This window comes from Mastomys coucha, unplaced genomic scaffold (assembly GCF_008632895.1).
Source record: "Mastomys coucha isolate ucsf_1 unplaced genomic scaffold, UCSF_Mcou_1 pScaffold13, whole genome shotgun sequence".
NCBI lineage: Eukaryota > Metazoa > Chordata > Mammalia > Rodentia > Muridae > Mastomys > Mastomys coucha.
In genome coordinates this window covers 6,307,303-6,331,134 of record NW_022196895.1, presented here as the reverse complement: position 1 = coordinate 6,331,134, position 23,832 = coordinate 6,307,303, and the positions used below count along the sequence as shown (strand labels likewise).

The window sequence follows — 23,832 nt, the reverse complement described above, 5'->3', positions numbered from 1 at the left end:
GTCTTTGTTTTTGTTTTTTAAGACAGGGTCTCTCTAAGTCACCTTGGTTATCCTGGAACTCACAAGTAGACCGGGATGGCCTTGAACTAACAGAGACCTGCCTCTACCTCCCAGATGCTGGCATTAAAAGTGTGCTACCGTGCCCAGCTGTTTTGTTTTTCCTTTCAGGTCCCCTGCCATGGGGAGAGCTGCCCTCTGATTTTAACATGCATACCATGGCCCCTGCCATGGGAAGAGCTGCCCTCTGATTTTAACATGCATACCATGGCCTGTGTATTATATGCATGCATGCATGCACACTCACATGGAAAGAAAGAAAGAAGGAAAGAAAGAAAGAAAGAAAGAAAGAAAGAAAGAAAGAAAGAAAAGAAAAGTTGCTTAAATGTTTTAAAAATATATTCTGTCATCATCTTTGGACCCATGGGAAACTTTTGTTCTTGAGTAAATTAAATGTACTTTCTATCACTACTTTATCAATCAGTTCACATCTGTCCTCTAAAAGAAAATACCTCTGTCCCTAACCTGACTACCTAATCCTTACCTAGGGTATGTGCTACTTGCTACCTATAATTACAGATGCTTATGCATTGTCTTAACCTTGCCCACCTACCTGCAAGTTCTTTGGGGATGAGTTTCATTTGTGTTATATGATATTTCTACATTGACTTGAATTGAAAGTACATACCAAATATTTGTTCAGGCAAAAACAAAAACAACAACAAAATCCAACTATGACCAAAAAAATCCCAACTAGAGCTAGGAGCGTAGTTCAATGGCAGAGCATGTGCCTAGCATGTCCAGGTTCCTTAGTGTGATCCCAAGTGCCACCAGTTAAAACAACAGGAACTGGAAGCCAGTTAAGACTTGGAAGTCTTAACTTGATTATAAATGATAAAGAGAAATACGAGATATCTTAATGACACTGCTAATGAAACAGACACGATGTCATATGGCTAAAAACTTATTAGACACAGTTATATCTATCTTGATACATGTTGTGATTGTGATTTCTTGAAGGTCATATCCTTATTGCTGTAACAAAATACCCTACAGAAGCAATTTGGGAAAGGTGTTATAGTCTGAATGAAAAGGGTCTCCATAGGCTCATATATTTAAATAGTTGGTCTCTCCAGTTGTTAGAACTGTTTTGAAAGGTTTAGGAAGTTTGACTTTATTGGAGGAAGTGTATCTCTTGAACGTTTCAAAAGTATAGTACCATTCCTGGTGTCCTCTCTGCCTCCTGCTTGTGAGTTCAAGACCTCAAGCAGTGAGTTCTCAGCTGTTCCTGTTACCACATTTTTGCTTGGTCATGAGTCATGGACTGTAGCCCTCTGAAACTATAAGCCCAATATAATACTCGTTTGCTTACTTGTTTGCTTGCTTGTTTGCTTGCTTGCTTGCTTCCTTGCTTCCTTGCTTGCTTGCTTTCTCCTCCCACCCGTACCCACTCAGTCAGGGTGGTTTCTCTGTGTAGCCCTGGCTGTCTTGGAACTCAGTCTGTAGAGCAGGTTGGCCTTGAACCCAGAGATGATCCACCCGACTTTGTCTCTCAAGTAAAAGCTTTCTTTCATCATTTGCCTTGGTCATGGTGCTTTGTCACAGCAGTAGACAAGTAACAAAGATAGATGGGATAAAACTGGACACTGGAGCCGGGTGGTGGTGCATTTAATCCCTGCATTCAGGAGGCAGTGGCAGGCAAATCTCTGTGAGTTTGAAGACAGCCTGGTTTACAGAGCTAGTTTCAGGACAGCCAGAGCTACACAGAGGAACCCTGTCTCAAAAACAAAAACAAAAACCTGGACACTTGTTGGGCCATGAAAAGCAGTCTGTGTTTTGGTTGAGCAAGTCTTAACTTGCAGAAACCCAGTGAAAGATTCTACAAAGGACGGAACAGTGGAGACACGTTCCCAGACACAGATGACTGACTCCACGAGTCCTCGAACTCCATTAGCCTGTGCTATCTATCCGGTAGACAAGGCCTCAAGCTCCCAGCATTCTGGTTGGACTCTACCCCCAGTCATCTGACCACAGCCAGGTATGCCCCGGCCCAAAGACAGATAGCCCAGCCCACCCTATAAGGGGCAGTTTGCCCCATCCCTTCTCTTCTTCTTCTCTCCCTTCCCTCTTAGCCTCTTCTCATCTTTACTCTCTCCTCCTCCCTTTCCCCTCTCTCCATGTGCCATGGCCGGCCTCTACTTTCCTATCTCTTCTCTCTCCTTTCTATGATAAAACATCTTATGACCATGCATTGCCTCCTTTCAATTAGACACGCTGTATGGGCCCAGCGTTTGCAGCTGCGAGACCTGACCGAGAACTCCCGTGTACCTGCTTGCACCCGCTTGTGCCCGAACCACCAGGCGGCTGCTTCCTTTCCCTGCCCCCTCTCTCCCTTCAGCCCCAGAGCAGAGTGAGCTGCTCTGGGGCCCCCAATTTGTTCTCAGGTCCTCCACGGTGTCCTGTGGTGCCCGCAATCCCCAGGGGCTAGAACCTGTGTCCTTGGCCTCTGTGAGACTCAAGGACCCCCTTCTACTCCCCACAACTGTTCCCCTCCATTCCAAGGACTGGGATCTAGATGCCCAGAGTACAGGACCTCTGGCAGGACACAGGTCATTCTTCCCTCCCTCTCTGTTCCCCAGTCCCCGGTCAAGTGGTGACGGGTGCCCAGTGCTGCTGGCCGCAGCGGTGAGCGCGAGGTCGAACAGACACTGAATTTGAGACACATCTCATTAAAAACATTCTGACATCAGGTTAATGGAACTACTGAGTAGATAAAGACACCTGTCACTGAGCCTGACAACCTGAGTCCTAAAATGGTCTGGTTCTAACTGTTGAGTTCACTAAGCTCTACACATATTGTAGGAGGAGAGAACTGAACCCTACAAGTTGCCCTCTGATTTTGACATGTGTGGCCTGTGTGTTACATGCATGTATGTACGCATGCATGATCCATGGAAAGAAAGAGGGGAGGCAGGGAAGAAGGAAAGAAGGAAGGAAGCAGGCAAGCAAAGAAGGCTTAAACTCTTTAAAAACATATTCTGTAATCATCATCAAGACCCATGGGAAATTTTTGTTCTTGGGTAAAATTAAAAACATTTTCTACCACTATTTTATCAAGAGGGAAATCATACTATTACTCCAATGACAAGTTTCCTGTGTGACTCTGTATTTTGGGTAGGCTTGATTCTGATACCATCACAAAAATGACAGTGAAAAAGCTACAACATCTGAACAGGGCACAGTACCAACAGAGCCTCCCATAGACAGCTCACTCCTGCCCTAGGGCAGTTTCTGTAACTTGAAAATTACTTCGAGGACTTGCCTTCAAGGTCCTGACTGTATCACTCAATTAAATTAAGATAAAGTTGTCCTAACCAGGAATTAAATTACTGTCTGAAGACTACAATAATGCAGTCTTCGACTACAGTGACTACAGTAGTGAGTTCTGAACACTAGACACTACTCTGAACAACTGGTCTACATGCTTTATCCTCAAAACAGCTCTCTTGGGTAGGCAATGATTACTGCTCTAATTTCACAAAGAATCTGAGGCCCTCAGTTGTTAAATACCTTTCTTGTGTTCACCAGGCACTCTGGTTTCTTAGTCCACACTCTTGTGGCCATCCAGAGACTACCAAATCCAATGTTTCGGCTTGCTCAACGTAATTATACTCCATGAGTTGGTAACCTTTTAAAGCATGGATCATCTACTTTCAAGTTGGTTGTCTTAACCTTCAAATAATAAATTGTTTATTAGCAACAGCCAGTTTTGGGCTGGAGAGATGGCTCAGCGGGTAAGAGCACTGACTGCTCTTCCAGAGTTCTTGAGTTTAATTCCCAGCAACCACATGGTGGCTCACAACCATCTGTAATGGGATCTGATCCCTCTTCTGGTGTGTCTGAAAATAGCTATAGTGTACTCACATACATTAAATAAATAAATAAATCTTTAAAAACAAAACAAAAAACTAGCCAGTTTTCCAACAGCACTGTCCAAAGAAAAGAAGGTCAAAGAAATGCTCACACTGCAGTAGTTAGCCGAATGCTAACTACTTTTTACACAGCATGCCAAACAGCTAGCCTCTGAGGTGATGAGGATTGCTTTCAGAGACACTGAGCTAGTTGTGCTATCAGGGCATTTAGAAACATAGGAGCCATATTTAAAATACCAAGTTCAATAAGTGTGCTTAATTAAAACCTCTCTCCATGTTGAATACCACAATTCTATTTTTAAGAGTAGTGATTAAATATTTTTATGATCAATCCTGAGGTTAAGAGTCCCCAGTACCCTTGAGATCTTAAACGTGGAATTACTAATTTCTGCTTACTTTGGCTTTCACTGCTATGTAATTAAAAAAAAAAAAAAAGTCCCTTAAGCAACCAGCACAGTCTTTTCAACATACTATATTGCTTTTGGCTCTTCAAATGACACCTGTTTAAGTAGAAATCAAATCACTACTTGATTGAAAGTGCTGGGTTGATGGTGTGATTAGAAACTGTTTTGTCAGCGGTAATGAATGAAACCATTTCTAAACAGAATGTGTACCACTCCTGAGCATCTTTTACAAACTGTCCTTCCAGGGGCCACTGAGCTAGCTCAGTGGGAAAAAGCCACCAAGTCTGTCGACCTGAGTTCAATGCCTAAGACTCATAAAGTATAAGCGAAGAACTGACCAACATAGCAGCTTGGAGACTCTGCTGATTGCACTCAGACTCTAAGTTTCAGTACTGCTCCCCACTCACCACTTGGGGCCCTTGAACCGAAAGGGCCATCTCTCCAAGCCTGTCTGCAAAGGATAAATGAGAATAGCTATTAACCTGCAACGAATAACAAAGACTGCCATAGGTGGAGCCCAAGAAACAATAGATTTTACTAACAGGAAAACTAAAAGCCAGGTGGTGGAGGTGCATGCCTTTTGTCCCATGCACGTGAGTTCAAACCCAGCCTGGACTACAGAACAAGTTCCAGGACAGTTAATGCTACACAGAGAAACCCTGTCTCAAAAAACCAACCAAGAAGGAAAGAAGGAAGGAAGGAAAGAAGGAAGGGAGGGAGGGAGGGAGGGAGGGAGGGAGGAAGGAAGGAAGGAAGGAAGGAAGGATAGAAGGAGGACACACAGACAAGTGGGGGATATTAGTCCACCAGAAATATATAGGAAAGGGCATCATCCTTGGTATTTATTTTCCAACCTAGGACCCTGTTCCCTGTCCTCCTACATTGTACCCACAGCCAAGTCTCTGAAAGCTAAGATAGCCTGTGCCTCGTGGTGACACACACTGCCTGTCAGGAAAGCTGGTTTGCCACCACTCTGAGCTTCCTCTCCAGGAACCTCACTCCTTCCTCTGAGCCTGTGTCAGATTTGCTGCCAAGACAGATGATCCACCATGCCAGCTTTACCCAAATACACTTTTTCTGTCACTGAACTTGAAGATCTGTTTTCCTACCTGAAAGCTCATGCTTTAAAGGCTGTATAAGTACCTGGCATCAGAAGTTCAGAAATAATATTTTAATGAGAATAGGCATTTATTAGAAAATTAGATACTTGGTTGTAGCCCAGTTGGAAAGTTACCATTCCTGCCACACCATCATTGATGATGAGCCACTGTGGCAAAAAGCTGGGGGCCTGGGGCGAGGGAAAACATGGAAATCATGGGGGAAATTGTATGGTGGACCACAGGGAGCATCTATACTTAACAATAATTAAGCCACAGCTTAAGAATGCCAAATATCCCCCAACTAATGAAAAGTCAAAAGCATAATTAAGTTATAAATTAGCTCTGCAAAAGAAAAGAGGCCTCGCTGCACTTCTACTTTCCCGCATATAACAGGGTCACTAGGCCTTGGATTACATGAAGTTTATTTTACCCTTATAGGCTGGTTTGCTCATTCCACTCAGCATAAGAATCTTGGAGATTCACTGAGAAAGCAAGATGGCTGAGTGTAGAAAAAATGAATGGAGGCAGAAATAGACCACTGAGCAGTGCACAGGGAAAGTATTATTACCAAGCAGTGTTTCACAAATGTTTATGTGCAGAAGTCAGCGGCTAAACTGACTTCTTTTTTTTTTTCTTTTTTTTTGGAGATAAATTTTCAGTAGCCCAAGCTGGCCTCAAACTGCCTGCATCGCATAAGGTGAACAGAACTTCCAATCCTTCTACTTCTATCTTGACAGCCATCATATACCAAGTTTGTCTTGCAGGAGATTAAAAAGGCGTTCTAAGTAAGGATTCTGCTGCCTAGGCTGCATCTCAGCCCCCAGTACGCCTGTGACTGTGCAACTTCTCTGGGGCAAATGAGAATCACCGTTTGGGTCTCTGTGATATGTGGTGCTGGCTTGGAAACTCATCAATATTTTCAGCATTCAGATCCAGGAATGTAATTTAATAATGACACACCTAACTCCAAAGGAGTCAGACCCCTTCCTTAAAGAATGTGACTAGCCAAAGCCACAAGATTTATGGTGCCATGAAATAACTGAAAATGAAATTGGAAAAAACTAAAAAAAAAAAACAAAACAAACAAAAAAACATGTATTTTATTCAGTTTTGGAGGTTGGCTGAACATAGAATAAGAGATGTTCTCCTGGAAATACAGAATGATTTCATTATTTTGCTACTTGAGGCTCCTGGGATGAAAGCAAGAGAGCAGAGACAGATGTGTGCTAAATGCAACAGATAGGTGCTGCTCTGAGTCACGGCAGACTGGACAGTACAGAATGGGGTTTAAGCATCAGAGTTAGAAAACTGAATATCTTGCTTCATGCTTGCTTCGTCGAGAGAAGCTCTGATTTTGACAGTCCCCAGGGTTTGTTTAATTAAAGATGGCTAAAGATGATTTCTTCAGCAGCCAGACATTGTTCCCAAAGAATCAAACCCCAAATAGCATCAAATGACAGGGTGCTCATTCTCCTCATACAAAACGGTTCCGGGCTATGACTGTGGCTCAATGACAGAAACCACGTTTAAAATGTGGGAGGTTCTGGGTTCAAGTCCTACCATCACAATGAGTCAAGAATACAGCAGGCATGGTAGGGCACACCTACAGTCATAGCACCCTCAGCGCTGTGTGAGGTGGGAGGCTCATTGAGTCTAAGTCAGACAAACAAACTAACTAGGCAGAGTACTCTCTCTAACAACCTCCATAGGCTTTCAACCATCTTTAAATGACTTAACAATGTCCAATACAAAACCAGTATTGCAGACATGGTTGTTACACTGTCATTCAGGGGATAGAAAAGATAAAAGTCTGTACCTGTTCAACACAGACATTTTTGTTTCCCAGTTATTTCCAATCCTCAGTGGAGTCTTCGGATATAGAGCCGGTGACTCCAGAAGACTGGCCACAGCGCTTCGGCATTTAGAAAGATTTATTTATTTATTATATGTAAGGATGCTGTAGTTGTCTTCGGACATTCCTGAAGAGGGAGTCAGGTCTTGTTACAGATGGTTGTGAGCCACTGTGTGGTTGCTGCGATTTGAACTCAGGACCTTCAGAAGAGCAGTCAGTGCTCTTAACCACTGAGCCAGCTCTCCAGCCCAGCATTTAATAATCTATTTTCATCACTTAGGAAATTTTAAAAGGAAAAAGAAAAGTGTAGTCCTGGCCAGCAAAGTACTCGCTGAAATTCCTACCAACCTTCCTGCCTCAGTCTGCGGAGTAGGAAACTCAAATTCTAATGAAGTTAAATGAATTAAGAACCATATGACATAATCAGGGTCCCAAGGATCCTTTTGTTGGGTTAAGTACTACTTATGGCTAGGTATCAGAATTAATTACACTGGGCAGGGAGGGGCTGAGTTCAATTCTCAGCACTGCTAAAAAAATATACAGTAAGTAAAATGTCAAAATTTTAGCTGGACCTAGTGTTTCAGGCACAACACCTGCAATCCCAGAATTCAGGAGGTGAAGCTAGGCAGACAGAAAAGTACAACAGCCTGGGCTACATAAGCCCCTGGTGCTATTAATTAAATGAGTTCTTCAAGTAGAATATGGTGACACACCTGCTATCTTAACACTAGAGAGGTTGCGATAAAAGGCTCGGGAGCCAGCTTAGGTTATAGAGTAAACCTGCCTAATTAATTAACTAATTAAATAAGATAAAACAGGCCTTCAGCTAGCCTACATAAGAGATTCACCAGTCCCTGAATCCAGTCTCCCTGACAACGGAAGAAAGTGATGAGAGCTAATGGGCTCAGACCACAAGAGGTAAATCTTGAACTTCCAATCTGGTCCCAGGGAGTCTCAACCAAAATGCGTTTAAAACCTATAGCTGTGTTCTGCATTCCAGAGCTGGAATTGATGGAAGCGCAGGCACAGTGAGGTGGTCTTAGGGGCGGGGTTGTCTGGCCAAGAATTGAGAAACTGCTAGGCTTAACCACTGGCAATAAGTCATAAGGTACTCCTGTAGCTCCAGCTACTTGGGAGGCCGAGTCAGGTAGTTCTCAAGGTCACCGCCTACACGTGCAGGCTCTAGATCAGCCTGCACAACTTAGTGAGACCCTCGCTTTCTATCTAAAATTAAAAAGCGGAGAGAAGTAATGGATGTAGTTCAGTGGGAGAGGGCCTAACTTCAATTCCCGCTTTGGGAGTTAGGGGAACTCTAGCTAAGAAACACGCATGTTTTCTAAGTTGTAAATAAGGGGCAAGGCAATAGAAACGGAGGCAGAGCTAGAAAGCACATCACAGCGTTTTAAAAGTCGTGGCCTGTTCTGAGTACCCTTTCCTTGGGACAAGCCTCTTAGCACCTGGCTTGCAGTCGCCTTCCTTGCAATTCCCTCCAGTGAAGACACAGCAGCGTCTTTGGAAGGCGATTGTTTCCACAGGACAAGGATCTGCACGTAGTGCAGCACGAACCTCCCTGAGCGAAGTTACTTTCCAAGTTCCTGGGGCTCCCAGGGCGCCCCCTCAGCCTAAATGATCGCATCGCGTAGTCTGGAGCGGCTGGAAACTCGGAAGTCATTTCGCTTTCAGGCAAGGACCGCGCAGGGAATGAAAGGTTTTACCCCAGCCCCAAACCGGGAACTCCAGCCCTGCGTAAACACCACTCCCGCCTATTCTTTAACGACGCGCTCCCCCCCCCCCCCCCCCCCGCTCCCGATGGTCCGACTGTAATTATTTATCTCCCATATAAATCATGGTTCTGCTGACAAATCCGCGTGTTTCCACTACACTGAAGGTTGCTCCCCGCCCCCAGGCCGTCGTCTCGAGATTCTTTTAAAAAGCAAGATAAAATCTGACACTTCAATAAACTCGCCCGCAGAGGACATCACCTAGAGGACCAATATTAGCAAGATTTGTGGCACCCCCTGGGCACACGTGGGGACAACTATTCCCTGGGCGGGCGCAGGGAAAGGAGCAGTTATTTTCCAGTCAGTGGATCCGATGGAGTGAGATGCCAAACGCACTTTCCTAGCCAGCTGAACTCCGCGGGCACCTAATCGTTGCCAGATGTGCAGCGCGCGCACCGAGGACACCCCGAGTCCCGGGAAAACAGCCGGCCTGTGGCAGTGTGACGTCTGGGACCGCGGAAGGGTCATCGGGCGAGGGCAGAGGACCCGGGAGAGTGGCAAGCGCGACAAACCCACTCGGGAGAATAATGATGCCTAAACTCTCCTCCGCATGTTTTTTCAATTACAAAGTTGGAAACTGCAATCCGTAAACAACGATTTGGGATTTCTAAAGGACTGAGGAGACCGACGAAAAGGAGAGCGCCTGAGCACTTCCCAACCCCAGCCTCGAGGGCTCTCCGGCTGTGCTGCGCGGCGACCCTCGAGTCCCCGGGCGACCCGGGCGTCCGGGCTACACCTCCGCCGACCTTCCACGAGCCCCAAAGCCGGCTGCCGCCCTACCTTTCATGGTGACCGAGGACACGCTCCGCCCGGAGAAGTCGCACCAGTGTCGCTCACTGCACGCCCATGGCAGCCTCCTGCGTTCCAATCCTGGCGCCCCGTTCCGCACTCTGCTGCCGCGGGGCCGCCGCGCGCCGCTCACCCCGGGCAGGAGGCGCCGCTCCCCCTGGCGCCCCTCCCCCTGGCCGCCGGGCCGGCCGCGCCCACGCCCCTCCGCAACCTTCGCTCCGCCCTCGGCCGCTCTCCCGGCCCTCCGAGGCCGCCCCGCACCCTCATGGGTCCCTCTTCCTCCAGCTCGACCTGCATCCTAGAGAAGAAACCCGGAGAACCCCTCTAGGAGGGAAGCCCGCGCTTCACCCTCGCCGTGCGCGGAAGGCACTGCTTGCTAGGCTGGTTTCTAGAACGCAGACCATCCGTAGAGTGTTGGGCAGAAAGTTGGGGAGCAGTGAGGCCACCATAAAGTCGTCCTTTTGTCAAATAACTCTGGGGCATAGAGGTCCTCGAGGTTCAAGTTGGCAAGCGCCTGTGTAAGTTGGAGTTGGCTAAAAAGCACCACAGAGCGCACTAAGAACCCCGGATCACCACCGGACAGACATAGACCCTACAGATCAGATCGTAGACAGGATTACAACTTTAAAGTTAGGATCTTCCAGAGATGGCCGGTTGTTGTTTGTTTGTTTGTTTGTTTTAATTTTTCAAAAACAGCACCTCCTTATGGCTGGGAAATTTATTCTACCACGTCCCATCCCCAGCTATCAGGTTGACTTTTGTTTTTAACACCACGGAAGGAGGCCTTGATGAGAGACTTCCTGAGTTCCTTTAACAGTCACCAATCATGTGGGCTCAGGGGTCTATTTATTTAGTAAAGTCGGGGTTGGTTTATTGCCTAACAACATAAACTGGAGTGTGGGAAGTTGGGGGGTAGAGGAACTTTCCTCAGTCATTCGCTAGCTTACTAAAGAGCTCCAAAACACTACCAGGTAGGGACTGAAGGTATTTAGATTGCTCAGACCTTGTAGCTGTAGGTAAGCAAGCCACTAGTTCATCCTAAATATGGCTGCCTTGCTCTAGCAAGAGGCAGTACCCAGAAATGCAATACACGCAGAAACATCTCATACATACTCTTCATTCTAAAACCTTTCTCTCTCTTTTTTTTAAACATAAGGGAAAAAACTGGACATTTCTAAAGAAGGAAAAGAAACACTCATGTACTTTGAAGGCTATTTTCAAAGCCACGCCACATCTCACCACCCTTTTCTACATCAGGACTAGAGAGAGACTGTCTGGGAGGGAGCTATTCTCAAGCCTTCTAATACTGTGATCCGTTCATACAGTTCCTCATCTTTTAGTGACCACCAGGTATAAAATTATTTTTCTTACTACTTCATAACAAAAGAGAAAAGTTGGAAAATTGTACTTAAAAGTTAACTTGTGTGCCCCAAAGGATGTTTCCAATAGTTTAGAGTTGACCAGCTGATTTATCTCAGTCAGTAAAGTGTTTGCTCAATGAAACACCATCACTTGGCTCTAACACGCCCAGGATCACAGGTGAGGAATCCATAACATCTGCCTTAATACCAGGAGTAACTGAGACCCAGGGATCCAGGGATGCAGGAACCTCTGCCTAGCGAGAGGCATAGATTCCTTCCGGTCTCAGCCTGCACATGGAGCAGACCAGGGGTGCTGGCTCTGCACCCACCCTTATAATACCCAGAGGGAGTCCGACTCCCAGGCACTCAGAATCACTCAGGATCACAGGATCACAGGATCACAGAAGAAGCTCAACTCCCAGGAGATCTGATACACACAGGAGCACTGGAGCTATGACACACACAAGATCGAAGCTGAGGCCACAACATTTTTCCCAACACCCATAGGGGACCATGTAGGAACCAGGGAGACACAAACCCCTGTCCTGCCAGAGGCATGGGATTCTTCCAGCTTTTACCTGTGCCCTGAGCAAACCAAGGGCTGTGGCTCCTGACCCATCCCTGCAACACCCAGAGAAAGCTTGACTCCTAGCAGCTCTGACACAACAGGATCTCAGGAGCTGGATTTCAGGATCCCAGGGGCAGCTTGACTCCCAGGAGCTCTGACACACCCAGGATTTCAGAATCCCAGGATCCCAGAATCCCAGGATCACAGAGACAGCTGGACTCTGAGGAGTTCTGACACAATCAGGATCACAGAAGGAAGAGGCTTCAGTCAGAGACCACAAGGGCAGGCAGCATGAGAAATAACCAGATGGTGAAAGGCAAGCACAAGAACAGAAGCAACAGAAACCAAGGTTACTTGGCATCATCAGAACCCAGTTCTCCCACCATAGTAAGTCCTTCATACCCCATCAACTGGAAGAGAAGACTCGGATTTAAAATCACTTCTCATGATGATGATAGAGGACCTTAAGAAGGACATAAATAACTCCATTAAGGAAATACAGGAGAACACAGGTAAACAAGTAGAAGCCCTTAAAGAGGAAACATAAAAGTCCCTTAAAGAACTACAGGAAAACACAGTCAAACAGGTAAAGAAAATGAACAAAACCATCCAAGATCTAAAAATGGAACTACAAACAATAAAGAAATCACAAAGGGAGACAACCATAGAGTTAGAAAACCTAGGAAAGAGATCATGAGAATAAGATGCAAGCATCACTAACAGAATACAAGAGATAGAAGAGAGAATCTCAGGGGCAGAAGATACCATAGAAAACATTGACACAACAGTCAAAGAAAATGCAAAAAGCAAAAAGCTCCTAAGCCAAAAACATCCAGGAAATCCAGGATGCAGTGAGAAGACCAAACCTAAGGATAATAGATATAGAAGAGAGTGAAGACTCCCAACTTAAAGGGCCAGTAAATATCTTCAACAAAATTATAGAAGAAAACTTCTCTAATCTGTAGAAAGACATGCCAATGAACATATAAGAAACCTACAGAATAACAAATAGACTGGACCAGAAAAGAAATTCCTACTGGCACATAATAGTCAAAACACTAAATGCACAAAACATAGCAAGAATATTAAAAGCTGTAAGGGAAAAAGGTCAAGTAACATACAAAGGCAGACCTATCAGAAATACACCACACTTCTCACCAGAAACTATGAAAGCTAGAAGATCCTGGGCAGATGTCATACAGACCCTAAGAGAACACAAATGCCAGACCCAGCAAACTCTCAGTTACCATAGATGGAGAAACCAAGGTATTCCATGACAAAATCAAATTACACAATATCTTTCAACAAATGCAGCCCTTCAAAGGATAATAGATGGAAAACTCCAACACTAGGAGGGAAACTACCCCCTAGAAAAAGAAAGAAAGTAACCTTCTTTCTACAAGCCCAGAAGAAGATAGCCACGCAAACATAATTCCACCTCTAACAACAAAAATAAAAAGAAGCAATGATCACTTTTCCTTAATATCTCTTAATATCAATGGACTCAGTTCCCCAATAAAAAGACATCGACTAACAGACTGGATACGTAAACAGGACCCAACATTTTGTTGCATACAGGAAACACACCTCAGTGACAAAGACAAACACTACCTCAGAGTAAAAGGCTGGAAAAAATTTCCAAGCAAATGGTCCCAAGTAACAGGCTGGAGTAGCCATTCTAATATCAAATAAAATCAACTTTAAACTAAAGGTTATCAAAAAAAGATAAGGAAGGACACTTCATGCTCATCAAAGGAAAAATCTACCAAGATGAACTCACAATTCTGAACATCTATGCAAGGGCACCCACATTCATAAAAGAAACTTTACTAAAGCTCAAAGCACACATTGCACCTCACACAATAGTAGTATGAGACTTCAGCATGCCTCTCTCATCAATGGACAGATCATGGAAACAGAAACTAAACAGAGACATACATAGTGAGACTAACAGAAATTATAAACCAATGGATTTAACAGATGTCTATAGAACATTTCATCCTAAAACAAAAGAATATAATTTCTTCTCAGGACCTTGTGGTACCTTCTCCAAAACTGACCATATAATTGGTCACAAACCAGGCCTCAACAGATACAAGAAGATTGAAATAATCCCATGCATCCTATCAGATCACAATGGACTAAGGATGGTTGTCAATAACAACAAAAAGAACAGGAAGCCAACATACACATGGAAACTGAACAGTGCTCTACTCAATGATAACTTGGCCAAGGAAGAAATAAAGAAAGAAATTAAAGACATTTTAGAATTTAATGAAAATGAAGGCACAGCATACCAAAACTTATGGGACACAATGAAAGTAGTCCTAAGAGAAAAACTCACAGCTCTAAGTGCCTCAAAAAACAAAAAACAAAAAACAAAACCAAAACCAACCAACCAACCAAACAAACAAACAAACAAAAAAAAAAACTGGAGAATGCATACACTAGCAGCTTGACAGCACACCTGAGAGCTCTAGAACAAAATGAAGCAAATACACACAAGAGGAGTAGACTGGAAAGAGAAGTCAAACTCAGGGATGAAATCAACCAAGTAGAAACAAAAAGAACCAACAAAGAATCAACAAAAGCAGGAGCTGGTTCTTTGAGAAAATCAACAAGATAGACAAACCCTTAGCCAGACTAACCAGAGGACACAGAGGCAATATTCAAATTAAAATAAAAAATGAAAAGCGAGACATAACAATAGAAATCTAAGAAATTTTAAAAAATCATCAGATCCTACTATAAAAGTCTACACTCAACCCAACTGGAAAATTTGGATGAAACGAATAATTTTCTAGACAGATACCAAATACCAAAGCTAAAGCTAAATCGGGATCAGATAAACCATCTAAGCAATCCTATAACCCCTAAAGAAATAGAAGCAGTCATTTAAAAGTCTCCCAACCACAGAGACTGAAGGAAGGACAATCCAGAGACTTCCATCTGGGAATCCTTCCCATATTCAATCATCAAATCCAGACACTATTATAGATGCCAGCAAGTGCTAGCTGACAGGAGCCTGATATAGTTGTCTCCTGAGAGGCTCTGACAGTACCCTACTAATAAAGAAGTAGATGCTCACAGCCATCTATTGGACTGAGTACAGGGTCCCCAGTGAAGGAGCTAAAGGAAGGACCCAAGAAGCTGAAGGGTTTGCAGCCCCTTAGGACGAACAACAATGTGAACTAACTAGTGCCCTCAGAGCTCCCAGGGACTAAACCACCAAACAAAGAGTACACATGGTGGGACTCATGGCTCCAGCAACATATGTAGCAGAAGATGGCCTATCGGTCATCAATGGGAGGAGAGGCCCTTGGTCCTGTGAAGGTTCTATGCCTCAGTGTAGGGGAAGGCCAGGGCCAGGAATCGGGAGAGGGTGGGTTGTTGAGTGGGGAGAAGAGGAAGGAAACAGGGGTTTATTTTATTTTATTTTATTTTTTCTTTCTTTCAGAGGAGAAACTGGGAAAGGAGATATCATATAACATGTAAATAAAGAAGATATCTTTAAAAAAAAAAGTCTTCCAACCAAAAAAAGCCCAGGACCAGATGGATTTAGTGCAGCATTCTATTAAACCTTCAAAGAAGACCTAATACTAATACTTCTCAAACTATTCCACGAAACAAAAACAGAAGAAACACTACCAAGTTCTTTCTATAAAGCCACAATAACACTTATATCTAAACCACACAAAGACCCAACAAAGAAAAAGATTTCAGACCATTTTTCTTTATGAATATTGATGCAAAGATACTCAATAAAATTCTCTCAAACTGAATCCAAGAACACATCAAAACAATGATCAATCATATGAAATAGGCTTCATCCCAGGGATGGATCAATATACAGAAACAATCAATGTAATCCACTGTGTAAACAAACTCAAAGAAAAAATCATATGATCATCTCATTAGATGCTGAGAAAGCATTTGACAAAATCCAACCTCCCTTCATGATAAAAGCCTTGGAAAGATCAGGAATTCAAGGCCCATACTTAAACATAGTAAAAGCAATATACAGAAAACCAGTAGCCAACATCAAACTAAATGGAGAGAAACTTGAAGCAATCCCACTAAAATCAGGAACTAGACAAGGCTGCCCACTCTCTCCCTACCTATTCAATATCATACTAGAAGTCCTATCCAGAGCAATTAGACAGCAAAAAAGAGGTCAAAGGGATATAAATTGGAAAGGAAGAAGTCAAAATATCACTATTTGTAGATGATAAAATAGTATAGTTAACTGACCCCAAAAATTTCACCAGAGAACTCCTACAGCTGATAAACAACTTCAGCAAAGTGGCCAAATGTAAAATTTACCAAACAAATCAGTAGCCTTCCTCTACTCAAAAAATAAGCAGGCTAAAAAAGAAATTAGGGAAGCAACACCCTTCAAAATCGTCACAAACAATATAAAATATCTTGGTGTGACTCTAACTAAGCAAGTGAAAGATCTGTATGACAAGAACTTCAAGTCTCTGAAGAAAGAAATCAAAGAAGACCTCAGAAGATGCAATGATCTCCCATGCTCATGGATTGGCAGGATTAATATAGTAAAAATGGCCATATTGCCAAAAGCAATCTACAGATTCAATGCAATCCCATCAACATTCCAACTCAATTCTTTATAATGTTAGAATGAGCAATCCTCAAATATATTGGGAATAACAAAAAAGCCAGGATATCGAAAACTATACTCAACAATAGAGGAACTTCTGGGGAAATCAGCATTCCTGACCTCAAGCTGTACTACAGAGCAATAGTGATAAAAACTGCATAATATTGGTACAGGGAAAGGCAGGCTGATAGATGGAATAGAATTGAACACCCAGAAATGAACCCACACACCTATGGTCACTTGATCTTTGGCAAGGAGCTAAAACCATCCAGTGGAAAAAAGACAGCATTTTCAGCAAATGGTGCTGGTTCAACTGGAGGTCAGCATGTAGAAGAATGCAAATTGATTCATTCTTATCTCCCTGTACAGAGCTCAAGTCCAAGTGGATCAAGGATCTCCACATAAAACCAGATTCACTGAAACTTATAGAGGAGAAAGTGGGGAAGAGCCTCGAGCACATGGGCACAGGGGAAAGTTTCCTGAACATCCAATAGCCTATGCTCTAAGATCGAGAACTGACAAATGGGACTTCATAAAATAGCAAAGCTTCTGTAAGGCAAAGGACACTGTCAATAGGACAAAAAGGCAACCAACAGATTGGAAAAAGATCTTTACCAATCCTATATCTAATAGAGAGCTTATATCCAATATATACAAAGAACTCAAGAAGTTAAGACTCCAGAGAACCAAATAACCCTATTAAAAAGTGTGGTACAAAGCTAAACAAAGAATTCTCAAGTGAAGAATACCAAATGACTGAGAAGCGCCTAAAGAAATGTTCAACATCCTTAGTCATCAGGGAAATGCAAATCAAAACCACCCTGAGATTCCACCTGACACCAGTCAGAATAGCTAAGATCAAAAACTCAGGTGAGAGCAGATGCTGGTGAGGTTGTGGAGAAAGAAGAACAATCCTTCATTGCTAGTGGGATTGCAAGTTAGTAAAACCACTCTGGAAATCAGTTTGGCAGTTCCTCAGAAAATTGGACATAGTATTACCTGAGGACCTAACTATACCATTCCTGGGCATATGCCCAAAAGATGCTCCAACATATAACAAGAACACATGCTCCACTATGTTCATAGCAGTCTTATTTATAATAGCCAGAAGCTGGAAAGATGTCCCTCAACAGAGGAATGGATACAGAAAATGTGGTACATTTACACAATGGAGTACTACTCGGCTATTAAATACAATGACTTCATGAAATTCTTAGGCAAATGGACGGAACTAGAAAATATCATTCTGTGTGAGGTAATCCAATCACAAAAGAACACACATGATATGCACTCACTGATAAGTGGATACTAGCCCAAAAGCTCAGAATACCCAAGATACGATTCACAGACCACATGGAACTCAAGAAGAAGGAGGACCAAAGTGTGAATACTTCGTTCCAATAGAAAAGTAACTAATAAAACTACATAGCAAATGTTTATGGTCAGCCTATCCAAATGAGACTCTGTATCAAAAAATAAACAAACAAAATGCAGAACAATAGAGAGAAACGAAGGAAGAAGGAACAAGGGAAGATAAATGTTAACAGCGCATTCATGTAATACAGAGGCAGGAGGATTGCAAATTCAAGGCCAGATTGGCGTACACAGTAAGGTCCTGTGCTAAACAAGCCGACCAACATGGGTTGCCGGTGCTCATAGAAATCCTCAAAGCCAGTCTTCCCCAGATATCCAGGAGGGACTTAACTGGCTTTTAAGACAACCAGTGAACTGTCCTTCAAAGCTTGCTTTCTCAAGCTTATTTTAAAACCAAAGAAATTTAAGTGTTAATTGACCCAGAAGGGAAAGTAAAGAAGAGGAGAGAAAAGAAGAGGAGAGGAGAGGAGAGGAGAGGAGAGGAGAGGAGAGAAGAGAAGAGAAGAGAAGAGAAGAGAAGAGAAGAGAAGAGAAGAGAAGAGAAGAGAAGAGAGGAGAAGAGAAGAGAAGAGGAAACACCAGCTTCCAAAGGCCCTGAGACAATCTCTTTCTTTATCCAAAGTCCTCCACACAGTTCCCATGCATAATCACATCTGAGTTTGGAGACAACACCTGTTGTCCATGTCAGGTCTCCTAGTATGTTTGCAAGAGCTGTCACATTTTAGTAAGCTTGCTTGACTATGCATTGGCCATGACTATGTCATGCCAATGTTCATCTTTGTCACATATGGAAGAGAACGTGGGACGACTTAAATGGCCAAACTTCAGAAAGTAATGTCCTTTTCAGAAAGCAAGCTTTGTATTCCTGCCATTCCCAAAGGTTTGATCTTTAGAGAGGAGAACATCATCTAGTTAAGCTCAAAATAGACCCTCTCAGTGAATCACAAGGAGATTTCTCAAGGTGCATTCTGTACATTTGGCTTTCTCTGCTCTGAGGAATCTTGGCATTTTTCTCTCGTGCTTAACCTTCCTTTCTGTTGCATAGTCTTTCATTGAATGCTAATTGCTGGAAGCTATCTATTATCAGGAAGATAAAGGCAGGGAGCTGGGTGTGGTAGCACCTATCTGTAATCTCAAATGGAGATCAATAAGAGATGTTTGGAGTTCAAAGCTACCTTAGGCTACATAGTAAAAACCGGGACAGCCAAGGTTGTTCTTGTCTAGAATAAGTCAAAACTAAACATAAAGACTTAAAAAAAAAAAAAAGGAAGACAGAGGCTGGCCCTTCTTTTTGAAAATTCTTGTCAGCTGTACTGCTTCATGAATACACTGAACATGGGAATTATCAATGCCACAAAGCAGGACACGTGACTTTCCTGAGAGTTTAAAGACTGGACGTAAGACACAGACATCTGAATTCTATTTCCTGAGTGCTGGGGTCCAAGCCCAGGACCTTGGGCACACAGGGTGCTTCACCAATGAACCACATCCCCAGCTTTGCACAGCCAGTATAAGGGAGGCTTCCGTGAGTCCATTCCTCAGCCCAGAAATCTCAAGAAAGAGTAACCAGTTGTCATATATGTTTTCCCCCATCCCATGTGTGTGTGTGTGTGTGTGTGTGTGTGTGTGTGTGTGTGTTATGCATATGTGTGCACCTGTATGTTGGTGTCCTTGCCTGTGTGTGTGCTTGTGGGACTCACAAGTGAACATCAAATATTCTTTCTCTTTCTCCACCTACTTTTTAAGATAGGGTGTCTTGCTGAACCTGAACCTTGTTATTTCAGGTACCATGTTAGCTTACAGGCGATTCCACTCAGCTCGTCCCAGGGACCTAGCAACAGCTTATATCATCACCTGCCACCACCACCAGGTAACCATGTATGGGCTACCTATGAAAGGACTGCCAGCCACCCCAGCTCTCTCTGTCTGTTCCCATGTTTTCTCTCTTTCTCTGTTCCCAGCATTCTCTCTTTTTTTCCTTTCTATCTTTCTGGGCACCTGCCCCTCCTTCTATGCCCTTATGGCTCTGCCCCACAACCATTGCCCCCCATCTATGTGCCTGTCTGCATGTCCACTGTCTGCTTCTATGCCTTTTCCAGGTCCTCAGTCTTCTCCCTTCCTCAAGTAAGCCCCCTTTATATAAGACCCATTGCATGGAATATCTTGCAACAAGGGGCATACCTTGGCATGAGCCCACCAGGTACCCCTTTGAAACACTATATTTCATAACAGAGTGATTGGCCATTGAGTCTCCACAGTACTAAGATCTGCCTGTTTCTACTCTACCCCTGTGATGGTTTGTGTGTGCTTGGCCCGGGCAGTGGCACTATTAGGACATGTAGCCTTGTTGGAGTAGATGTGTCACTGTGGACATGGGCTTTAAGATCCTCATCCTAGCTTCCTGGAAGCCAGTATTCTGCTAGCAGCCTTCAGATGAAGATGTAGAACTCTCAGCTCCTCCTACACCATGCCTGCCTGGATGCTGCCACGTTCCTGTCCTTGATGATAATGGACTGAACCTCTGTACCTTTAAGCCAGCCCCAATTAATTGTTGTCCTTATAAGAGTGTGTCTTATAAGGTGTCTTTCACAGCAGTGAAACCCTCACTAAGACAACCCCTAATACCCCAAGCTCTGTTTACAAAACATGTTGCTCCTCTGGCCTTTATGTGGGTGCTGGGGATCTGAACCCCTTTCTTTATGTGGGTGCTGGGGATCTGAACCCCTTTCTTTATGTGGGTGCTGGGGATCTGAACCCCTTTCTTCTGCAGCAATCAGTTTACCCACTGAACCATCTAACAAGCCCCTCTCATATTCCTTTGAATCTTAGCCATCCTGTAGGACCTAGTCCCAAGGAGGCCTTCCACTCTGCCTCAGATGATAGAGATTATTTAACATCCTGTTTTTTAAAAAACCAGGTAAACCATTATCCATTTTATATCACTCTCCACACTTTATTTTTGCCTCTCTCAGCACAGTGACCACCTTCTATTATGTGTCTTGCCCTGTAGCTTCTTTCTAGAATGCCCTATCTAACCTTCCAGATTCCTAGATGCGGTCACTCTATCTGACCCAAATTTGGCTCTCTACAGCACATAACTTGGTATCTTGAGTATATTAGTAATAATCATATAAGCTATGTTTGCTGAACAAAAGAGTCTTTTAAAAAAATTTTCAAGCACAGTACTAACATGATGGATAAAGGCTGTTCTAGGAGAGGTGGAATGCTAGGCTCAAAGCACCAAATATGGGAATATGTGGGGAGACCTTAACGGCCTGGCTGAAATAGAGGGAGAAATAAGAAAAGAAGAGAAGTGAGTGATGGAAGGGAGGTGATGGGGACCAAAGCAGACGCTGGACCACTCTGCCTGCCAGCCGGAAGGGAAGCACAGACGCTGGACCACTCTGCCTGCCAGCCGGAAGGCAAGCACAGACGCTGGACCACTCTGCCTGCCAGCCGGAAGGCAAGCACAGATGTCAGAGTGGCATAGATGTCGTGATCCCTGCAGCACCCTCTCCTCCAGCATTCTATTCTGCTCCCTGGGTCTGGGATCTCAGCGTCTCTTCTATGGATGTTCCATCCATCAGTGAGCTCCTCTTCATCAGAGTCTGCAGGCTCAGCCCCACAGTAAGTGGGGAGATGCAGGATTCCCATTTCTGGTTTCTCATCTGCCCTTTATGGAGCCTGAGGCTAAAGGGGGGTCCATGGGTGGGCATAGAGAGACCATTTGTAGGGTTATTGCTGCAATCCACATGTGCTGTGGTAGTCTTTTTTGGGTGGTAGAAGGGCTAAGAAGGAAAGAAGTAAAGTTTGAGATAACTGTGTATTTATAGACAGGTCCTTGCTAGACAGCTACATACAGGCTAGTCACAGATTCACTCTTTCAGCCCGGGCTGTCCTGAACTCTAAAACATTCTGCTGAAATTATGGGTGTGAAACACCACACACAGGAACTTGAGATACACATGAAAGGTAGAAGCAGAGCCAGGTGGAGATGAAAAGTCTGCAGGAAATGGAGGAATCAAGGGTGACTGGACTTTTTCAGCTGTAAAAAAGGGAGCAGCCGCATAGGGAAGGGTGAGACCTAGATGAGAGGATGCTTCCTTCAGGGTCCGGAAACGCTGCACGATTGCAGAGTTCGTCTGCTGTTTCTGGAGGGGACGCGTGTGAGCATCCATCCTAGAGACCCTGCTGCCCACCCTCTCTGAGGTCTTCACACCACCGTCAGCTGCATGCTCCAATCCTTTCTAACCACACTGCTCTTTTCCACCCTTTTCCTTCTCTCCCTGAGCCCCAACTCAATCCTCAGCTTCCCTTTGCTCCAGAACTCTCCACAAGAGAAATCTTGGTCAGCTGACATCCTGTGGGGGTGGGGTGTGGCCTGCTTGCCTTTTGTTAGTCATTGTGCTCAAAGAAGAAACAAAGGGGGAAGAAATTAGATTCAGGGATTTCTTTCCTTTCCCCTCTATCCCTTTTTTCTCTCCTATCTAGTGTTTGGGGTTTACCTACCAAGTAGCAAAGACAAGCTACAACACGCTCTCGATCGAGAAGTTTCAAAATGTGGGTAGACATCCTGTAGGGATATGTATTACTGTAGTTTAGTGATGCTGAGCATCCTTCCTGTGTCAGTTTTGTGTGGGGGTAGGTGTATATGTGCCAAGGCACTCATGTGGACCAACTCTCAAAAGTCAGTGCTAGCCTCTCTCAAAGAGATTCTTTGAGGCAAGAATCTCTTGTTTTTGTGGCTGTTCATGTCAGGAGAGTTGGCTAACAAGCTTCCAGGTGAATCTGCTTCCAGCAGTGCTGGGATCACAGGTTTTCACTGTGGCATCCAGCTTTCACATGGGTTTGAGCTCAAACTCACCCATCAGTCATGTTCAGCAAATGTTTTTACCTGCTGTGCCATAACCCCCAGCTCTTCATATACTCCTTCTTTGGAGACATCCATTCTTTTCACTCTCTTTCTTTCCTACTATTAAGTATTGAACCCAGTGTTCACACATGCTATGGATAAGCTTAGTAGCTTACACGTGCAGCCTTCCAGTTTCATATTTTTAACAATTTGTATGTGTTTGTGTGCATGGCATATTACATGCATGCAGTGCCTAAAGAATGACTTGGATGCCCTGGAACTAGAGTTCCAGGGAGTTGTGAGCCACCTGATGTGTTTGCTGAAAACCTACTCTGGGTTCTCTACAAGACCAGCCAGGTCTCTTAACTACTGAATCTCCCCATAACCCCAGCCTCCTTTGTTATTATGAAACAGGTTTCATTCTGCACTCAGGCTGGTCTTGAACTTACAGCAATCCTCCTCTCTCAGTTCCCTGAGTTCTGGAACTGAAAGTGTGAACCACTGTATTTGGCTTTCTTTCTCTCTCTCTGTCTCTCTCTCTTCCTTTCTCTCTCTCTCGTTCTTCCTTTCTTTCTCTTTACATTTTAGTTAGAAATAGGATTTTACTATATTGGACAGGCTGAACTTGAACCTGCAATCTTCCTGCCTTCACTCAGGCACACTAGTCAAGGACTACCATAGAAATTTCAGAGTGATGCTCTTGCTTCTGCCTCTTGAGTGCTGGCATTACAAGTTGCACCTCTGTGACTAGTAGATTTATGTGTTTTCTGGGGTTCAAACTCAGGGTTTTCTGCATACAAGCTAGAGAAACTATCTAGCAACTAAACTACATCACAAACCCTTCCCCGTTGTAACGTCTTCCTAATTTATGATTCCTGTACATCACTTCATTCCTACAAATTCAGTACTCTTCATGTCAAACTCAGGTTTTGATTTCTGGACATCTTTTTCTGAATACTGTTGCTCTGTAGCTGCTTGGCCCCAGAGAGATAGGGACTGTAGATGTGGGGAGCTGCCTGTACTTTATTCTACATGAGGAGTCATTTGAAATAGCTTTTCTAGCCCACTGCAGGACTACTTACAGCTTTTAGGACTGGAGTGAGAGCCTTTGTTTGAGTTCAGTAGGAAGGCATGGGCCAGTGAAAACAGACATGGATCCTTAAGGTAGTTAGGTGGGGAATGCAGGCTTCTCCTTTGCTAT

The 23,832-nt window shown here is 43.9% G+C and overlaps 1 protein-coding gene across 1 annotated transcript in view; it reads right to left on the bottom strand.

Annotated features, from left to right (window-relative positions):
* Positions 1-10,038, bottom strand: part of Colec12 (collectin subfamily member 12) — a 169,490-nt gene extending 159,452 nt beyond the window's left edge. Inside the window, exon 1 of the mRNA XM_031364948.1 lies at positions 9,847-10,038. Coding sequence (XP_031220808.1) covers positions 9,847-9,853 — 7 coding nt within the window. The 5' untranslated portion in view covers positions 9,854-10,038. The remainder of the gene's footprint in view (positions 1-9,846) is intronic.
* Positions 10,039-23,832: the final 13,794 nt, after the last annotated feature.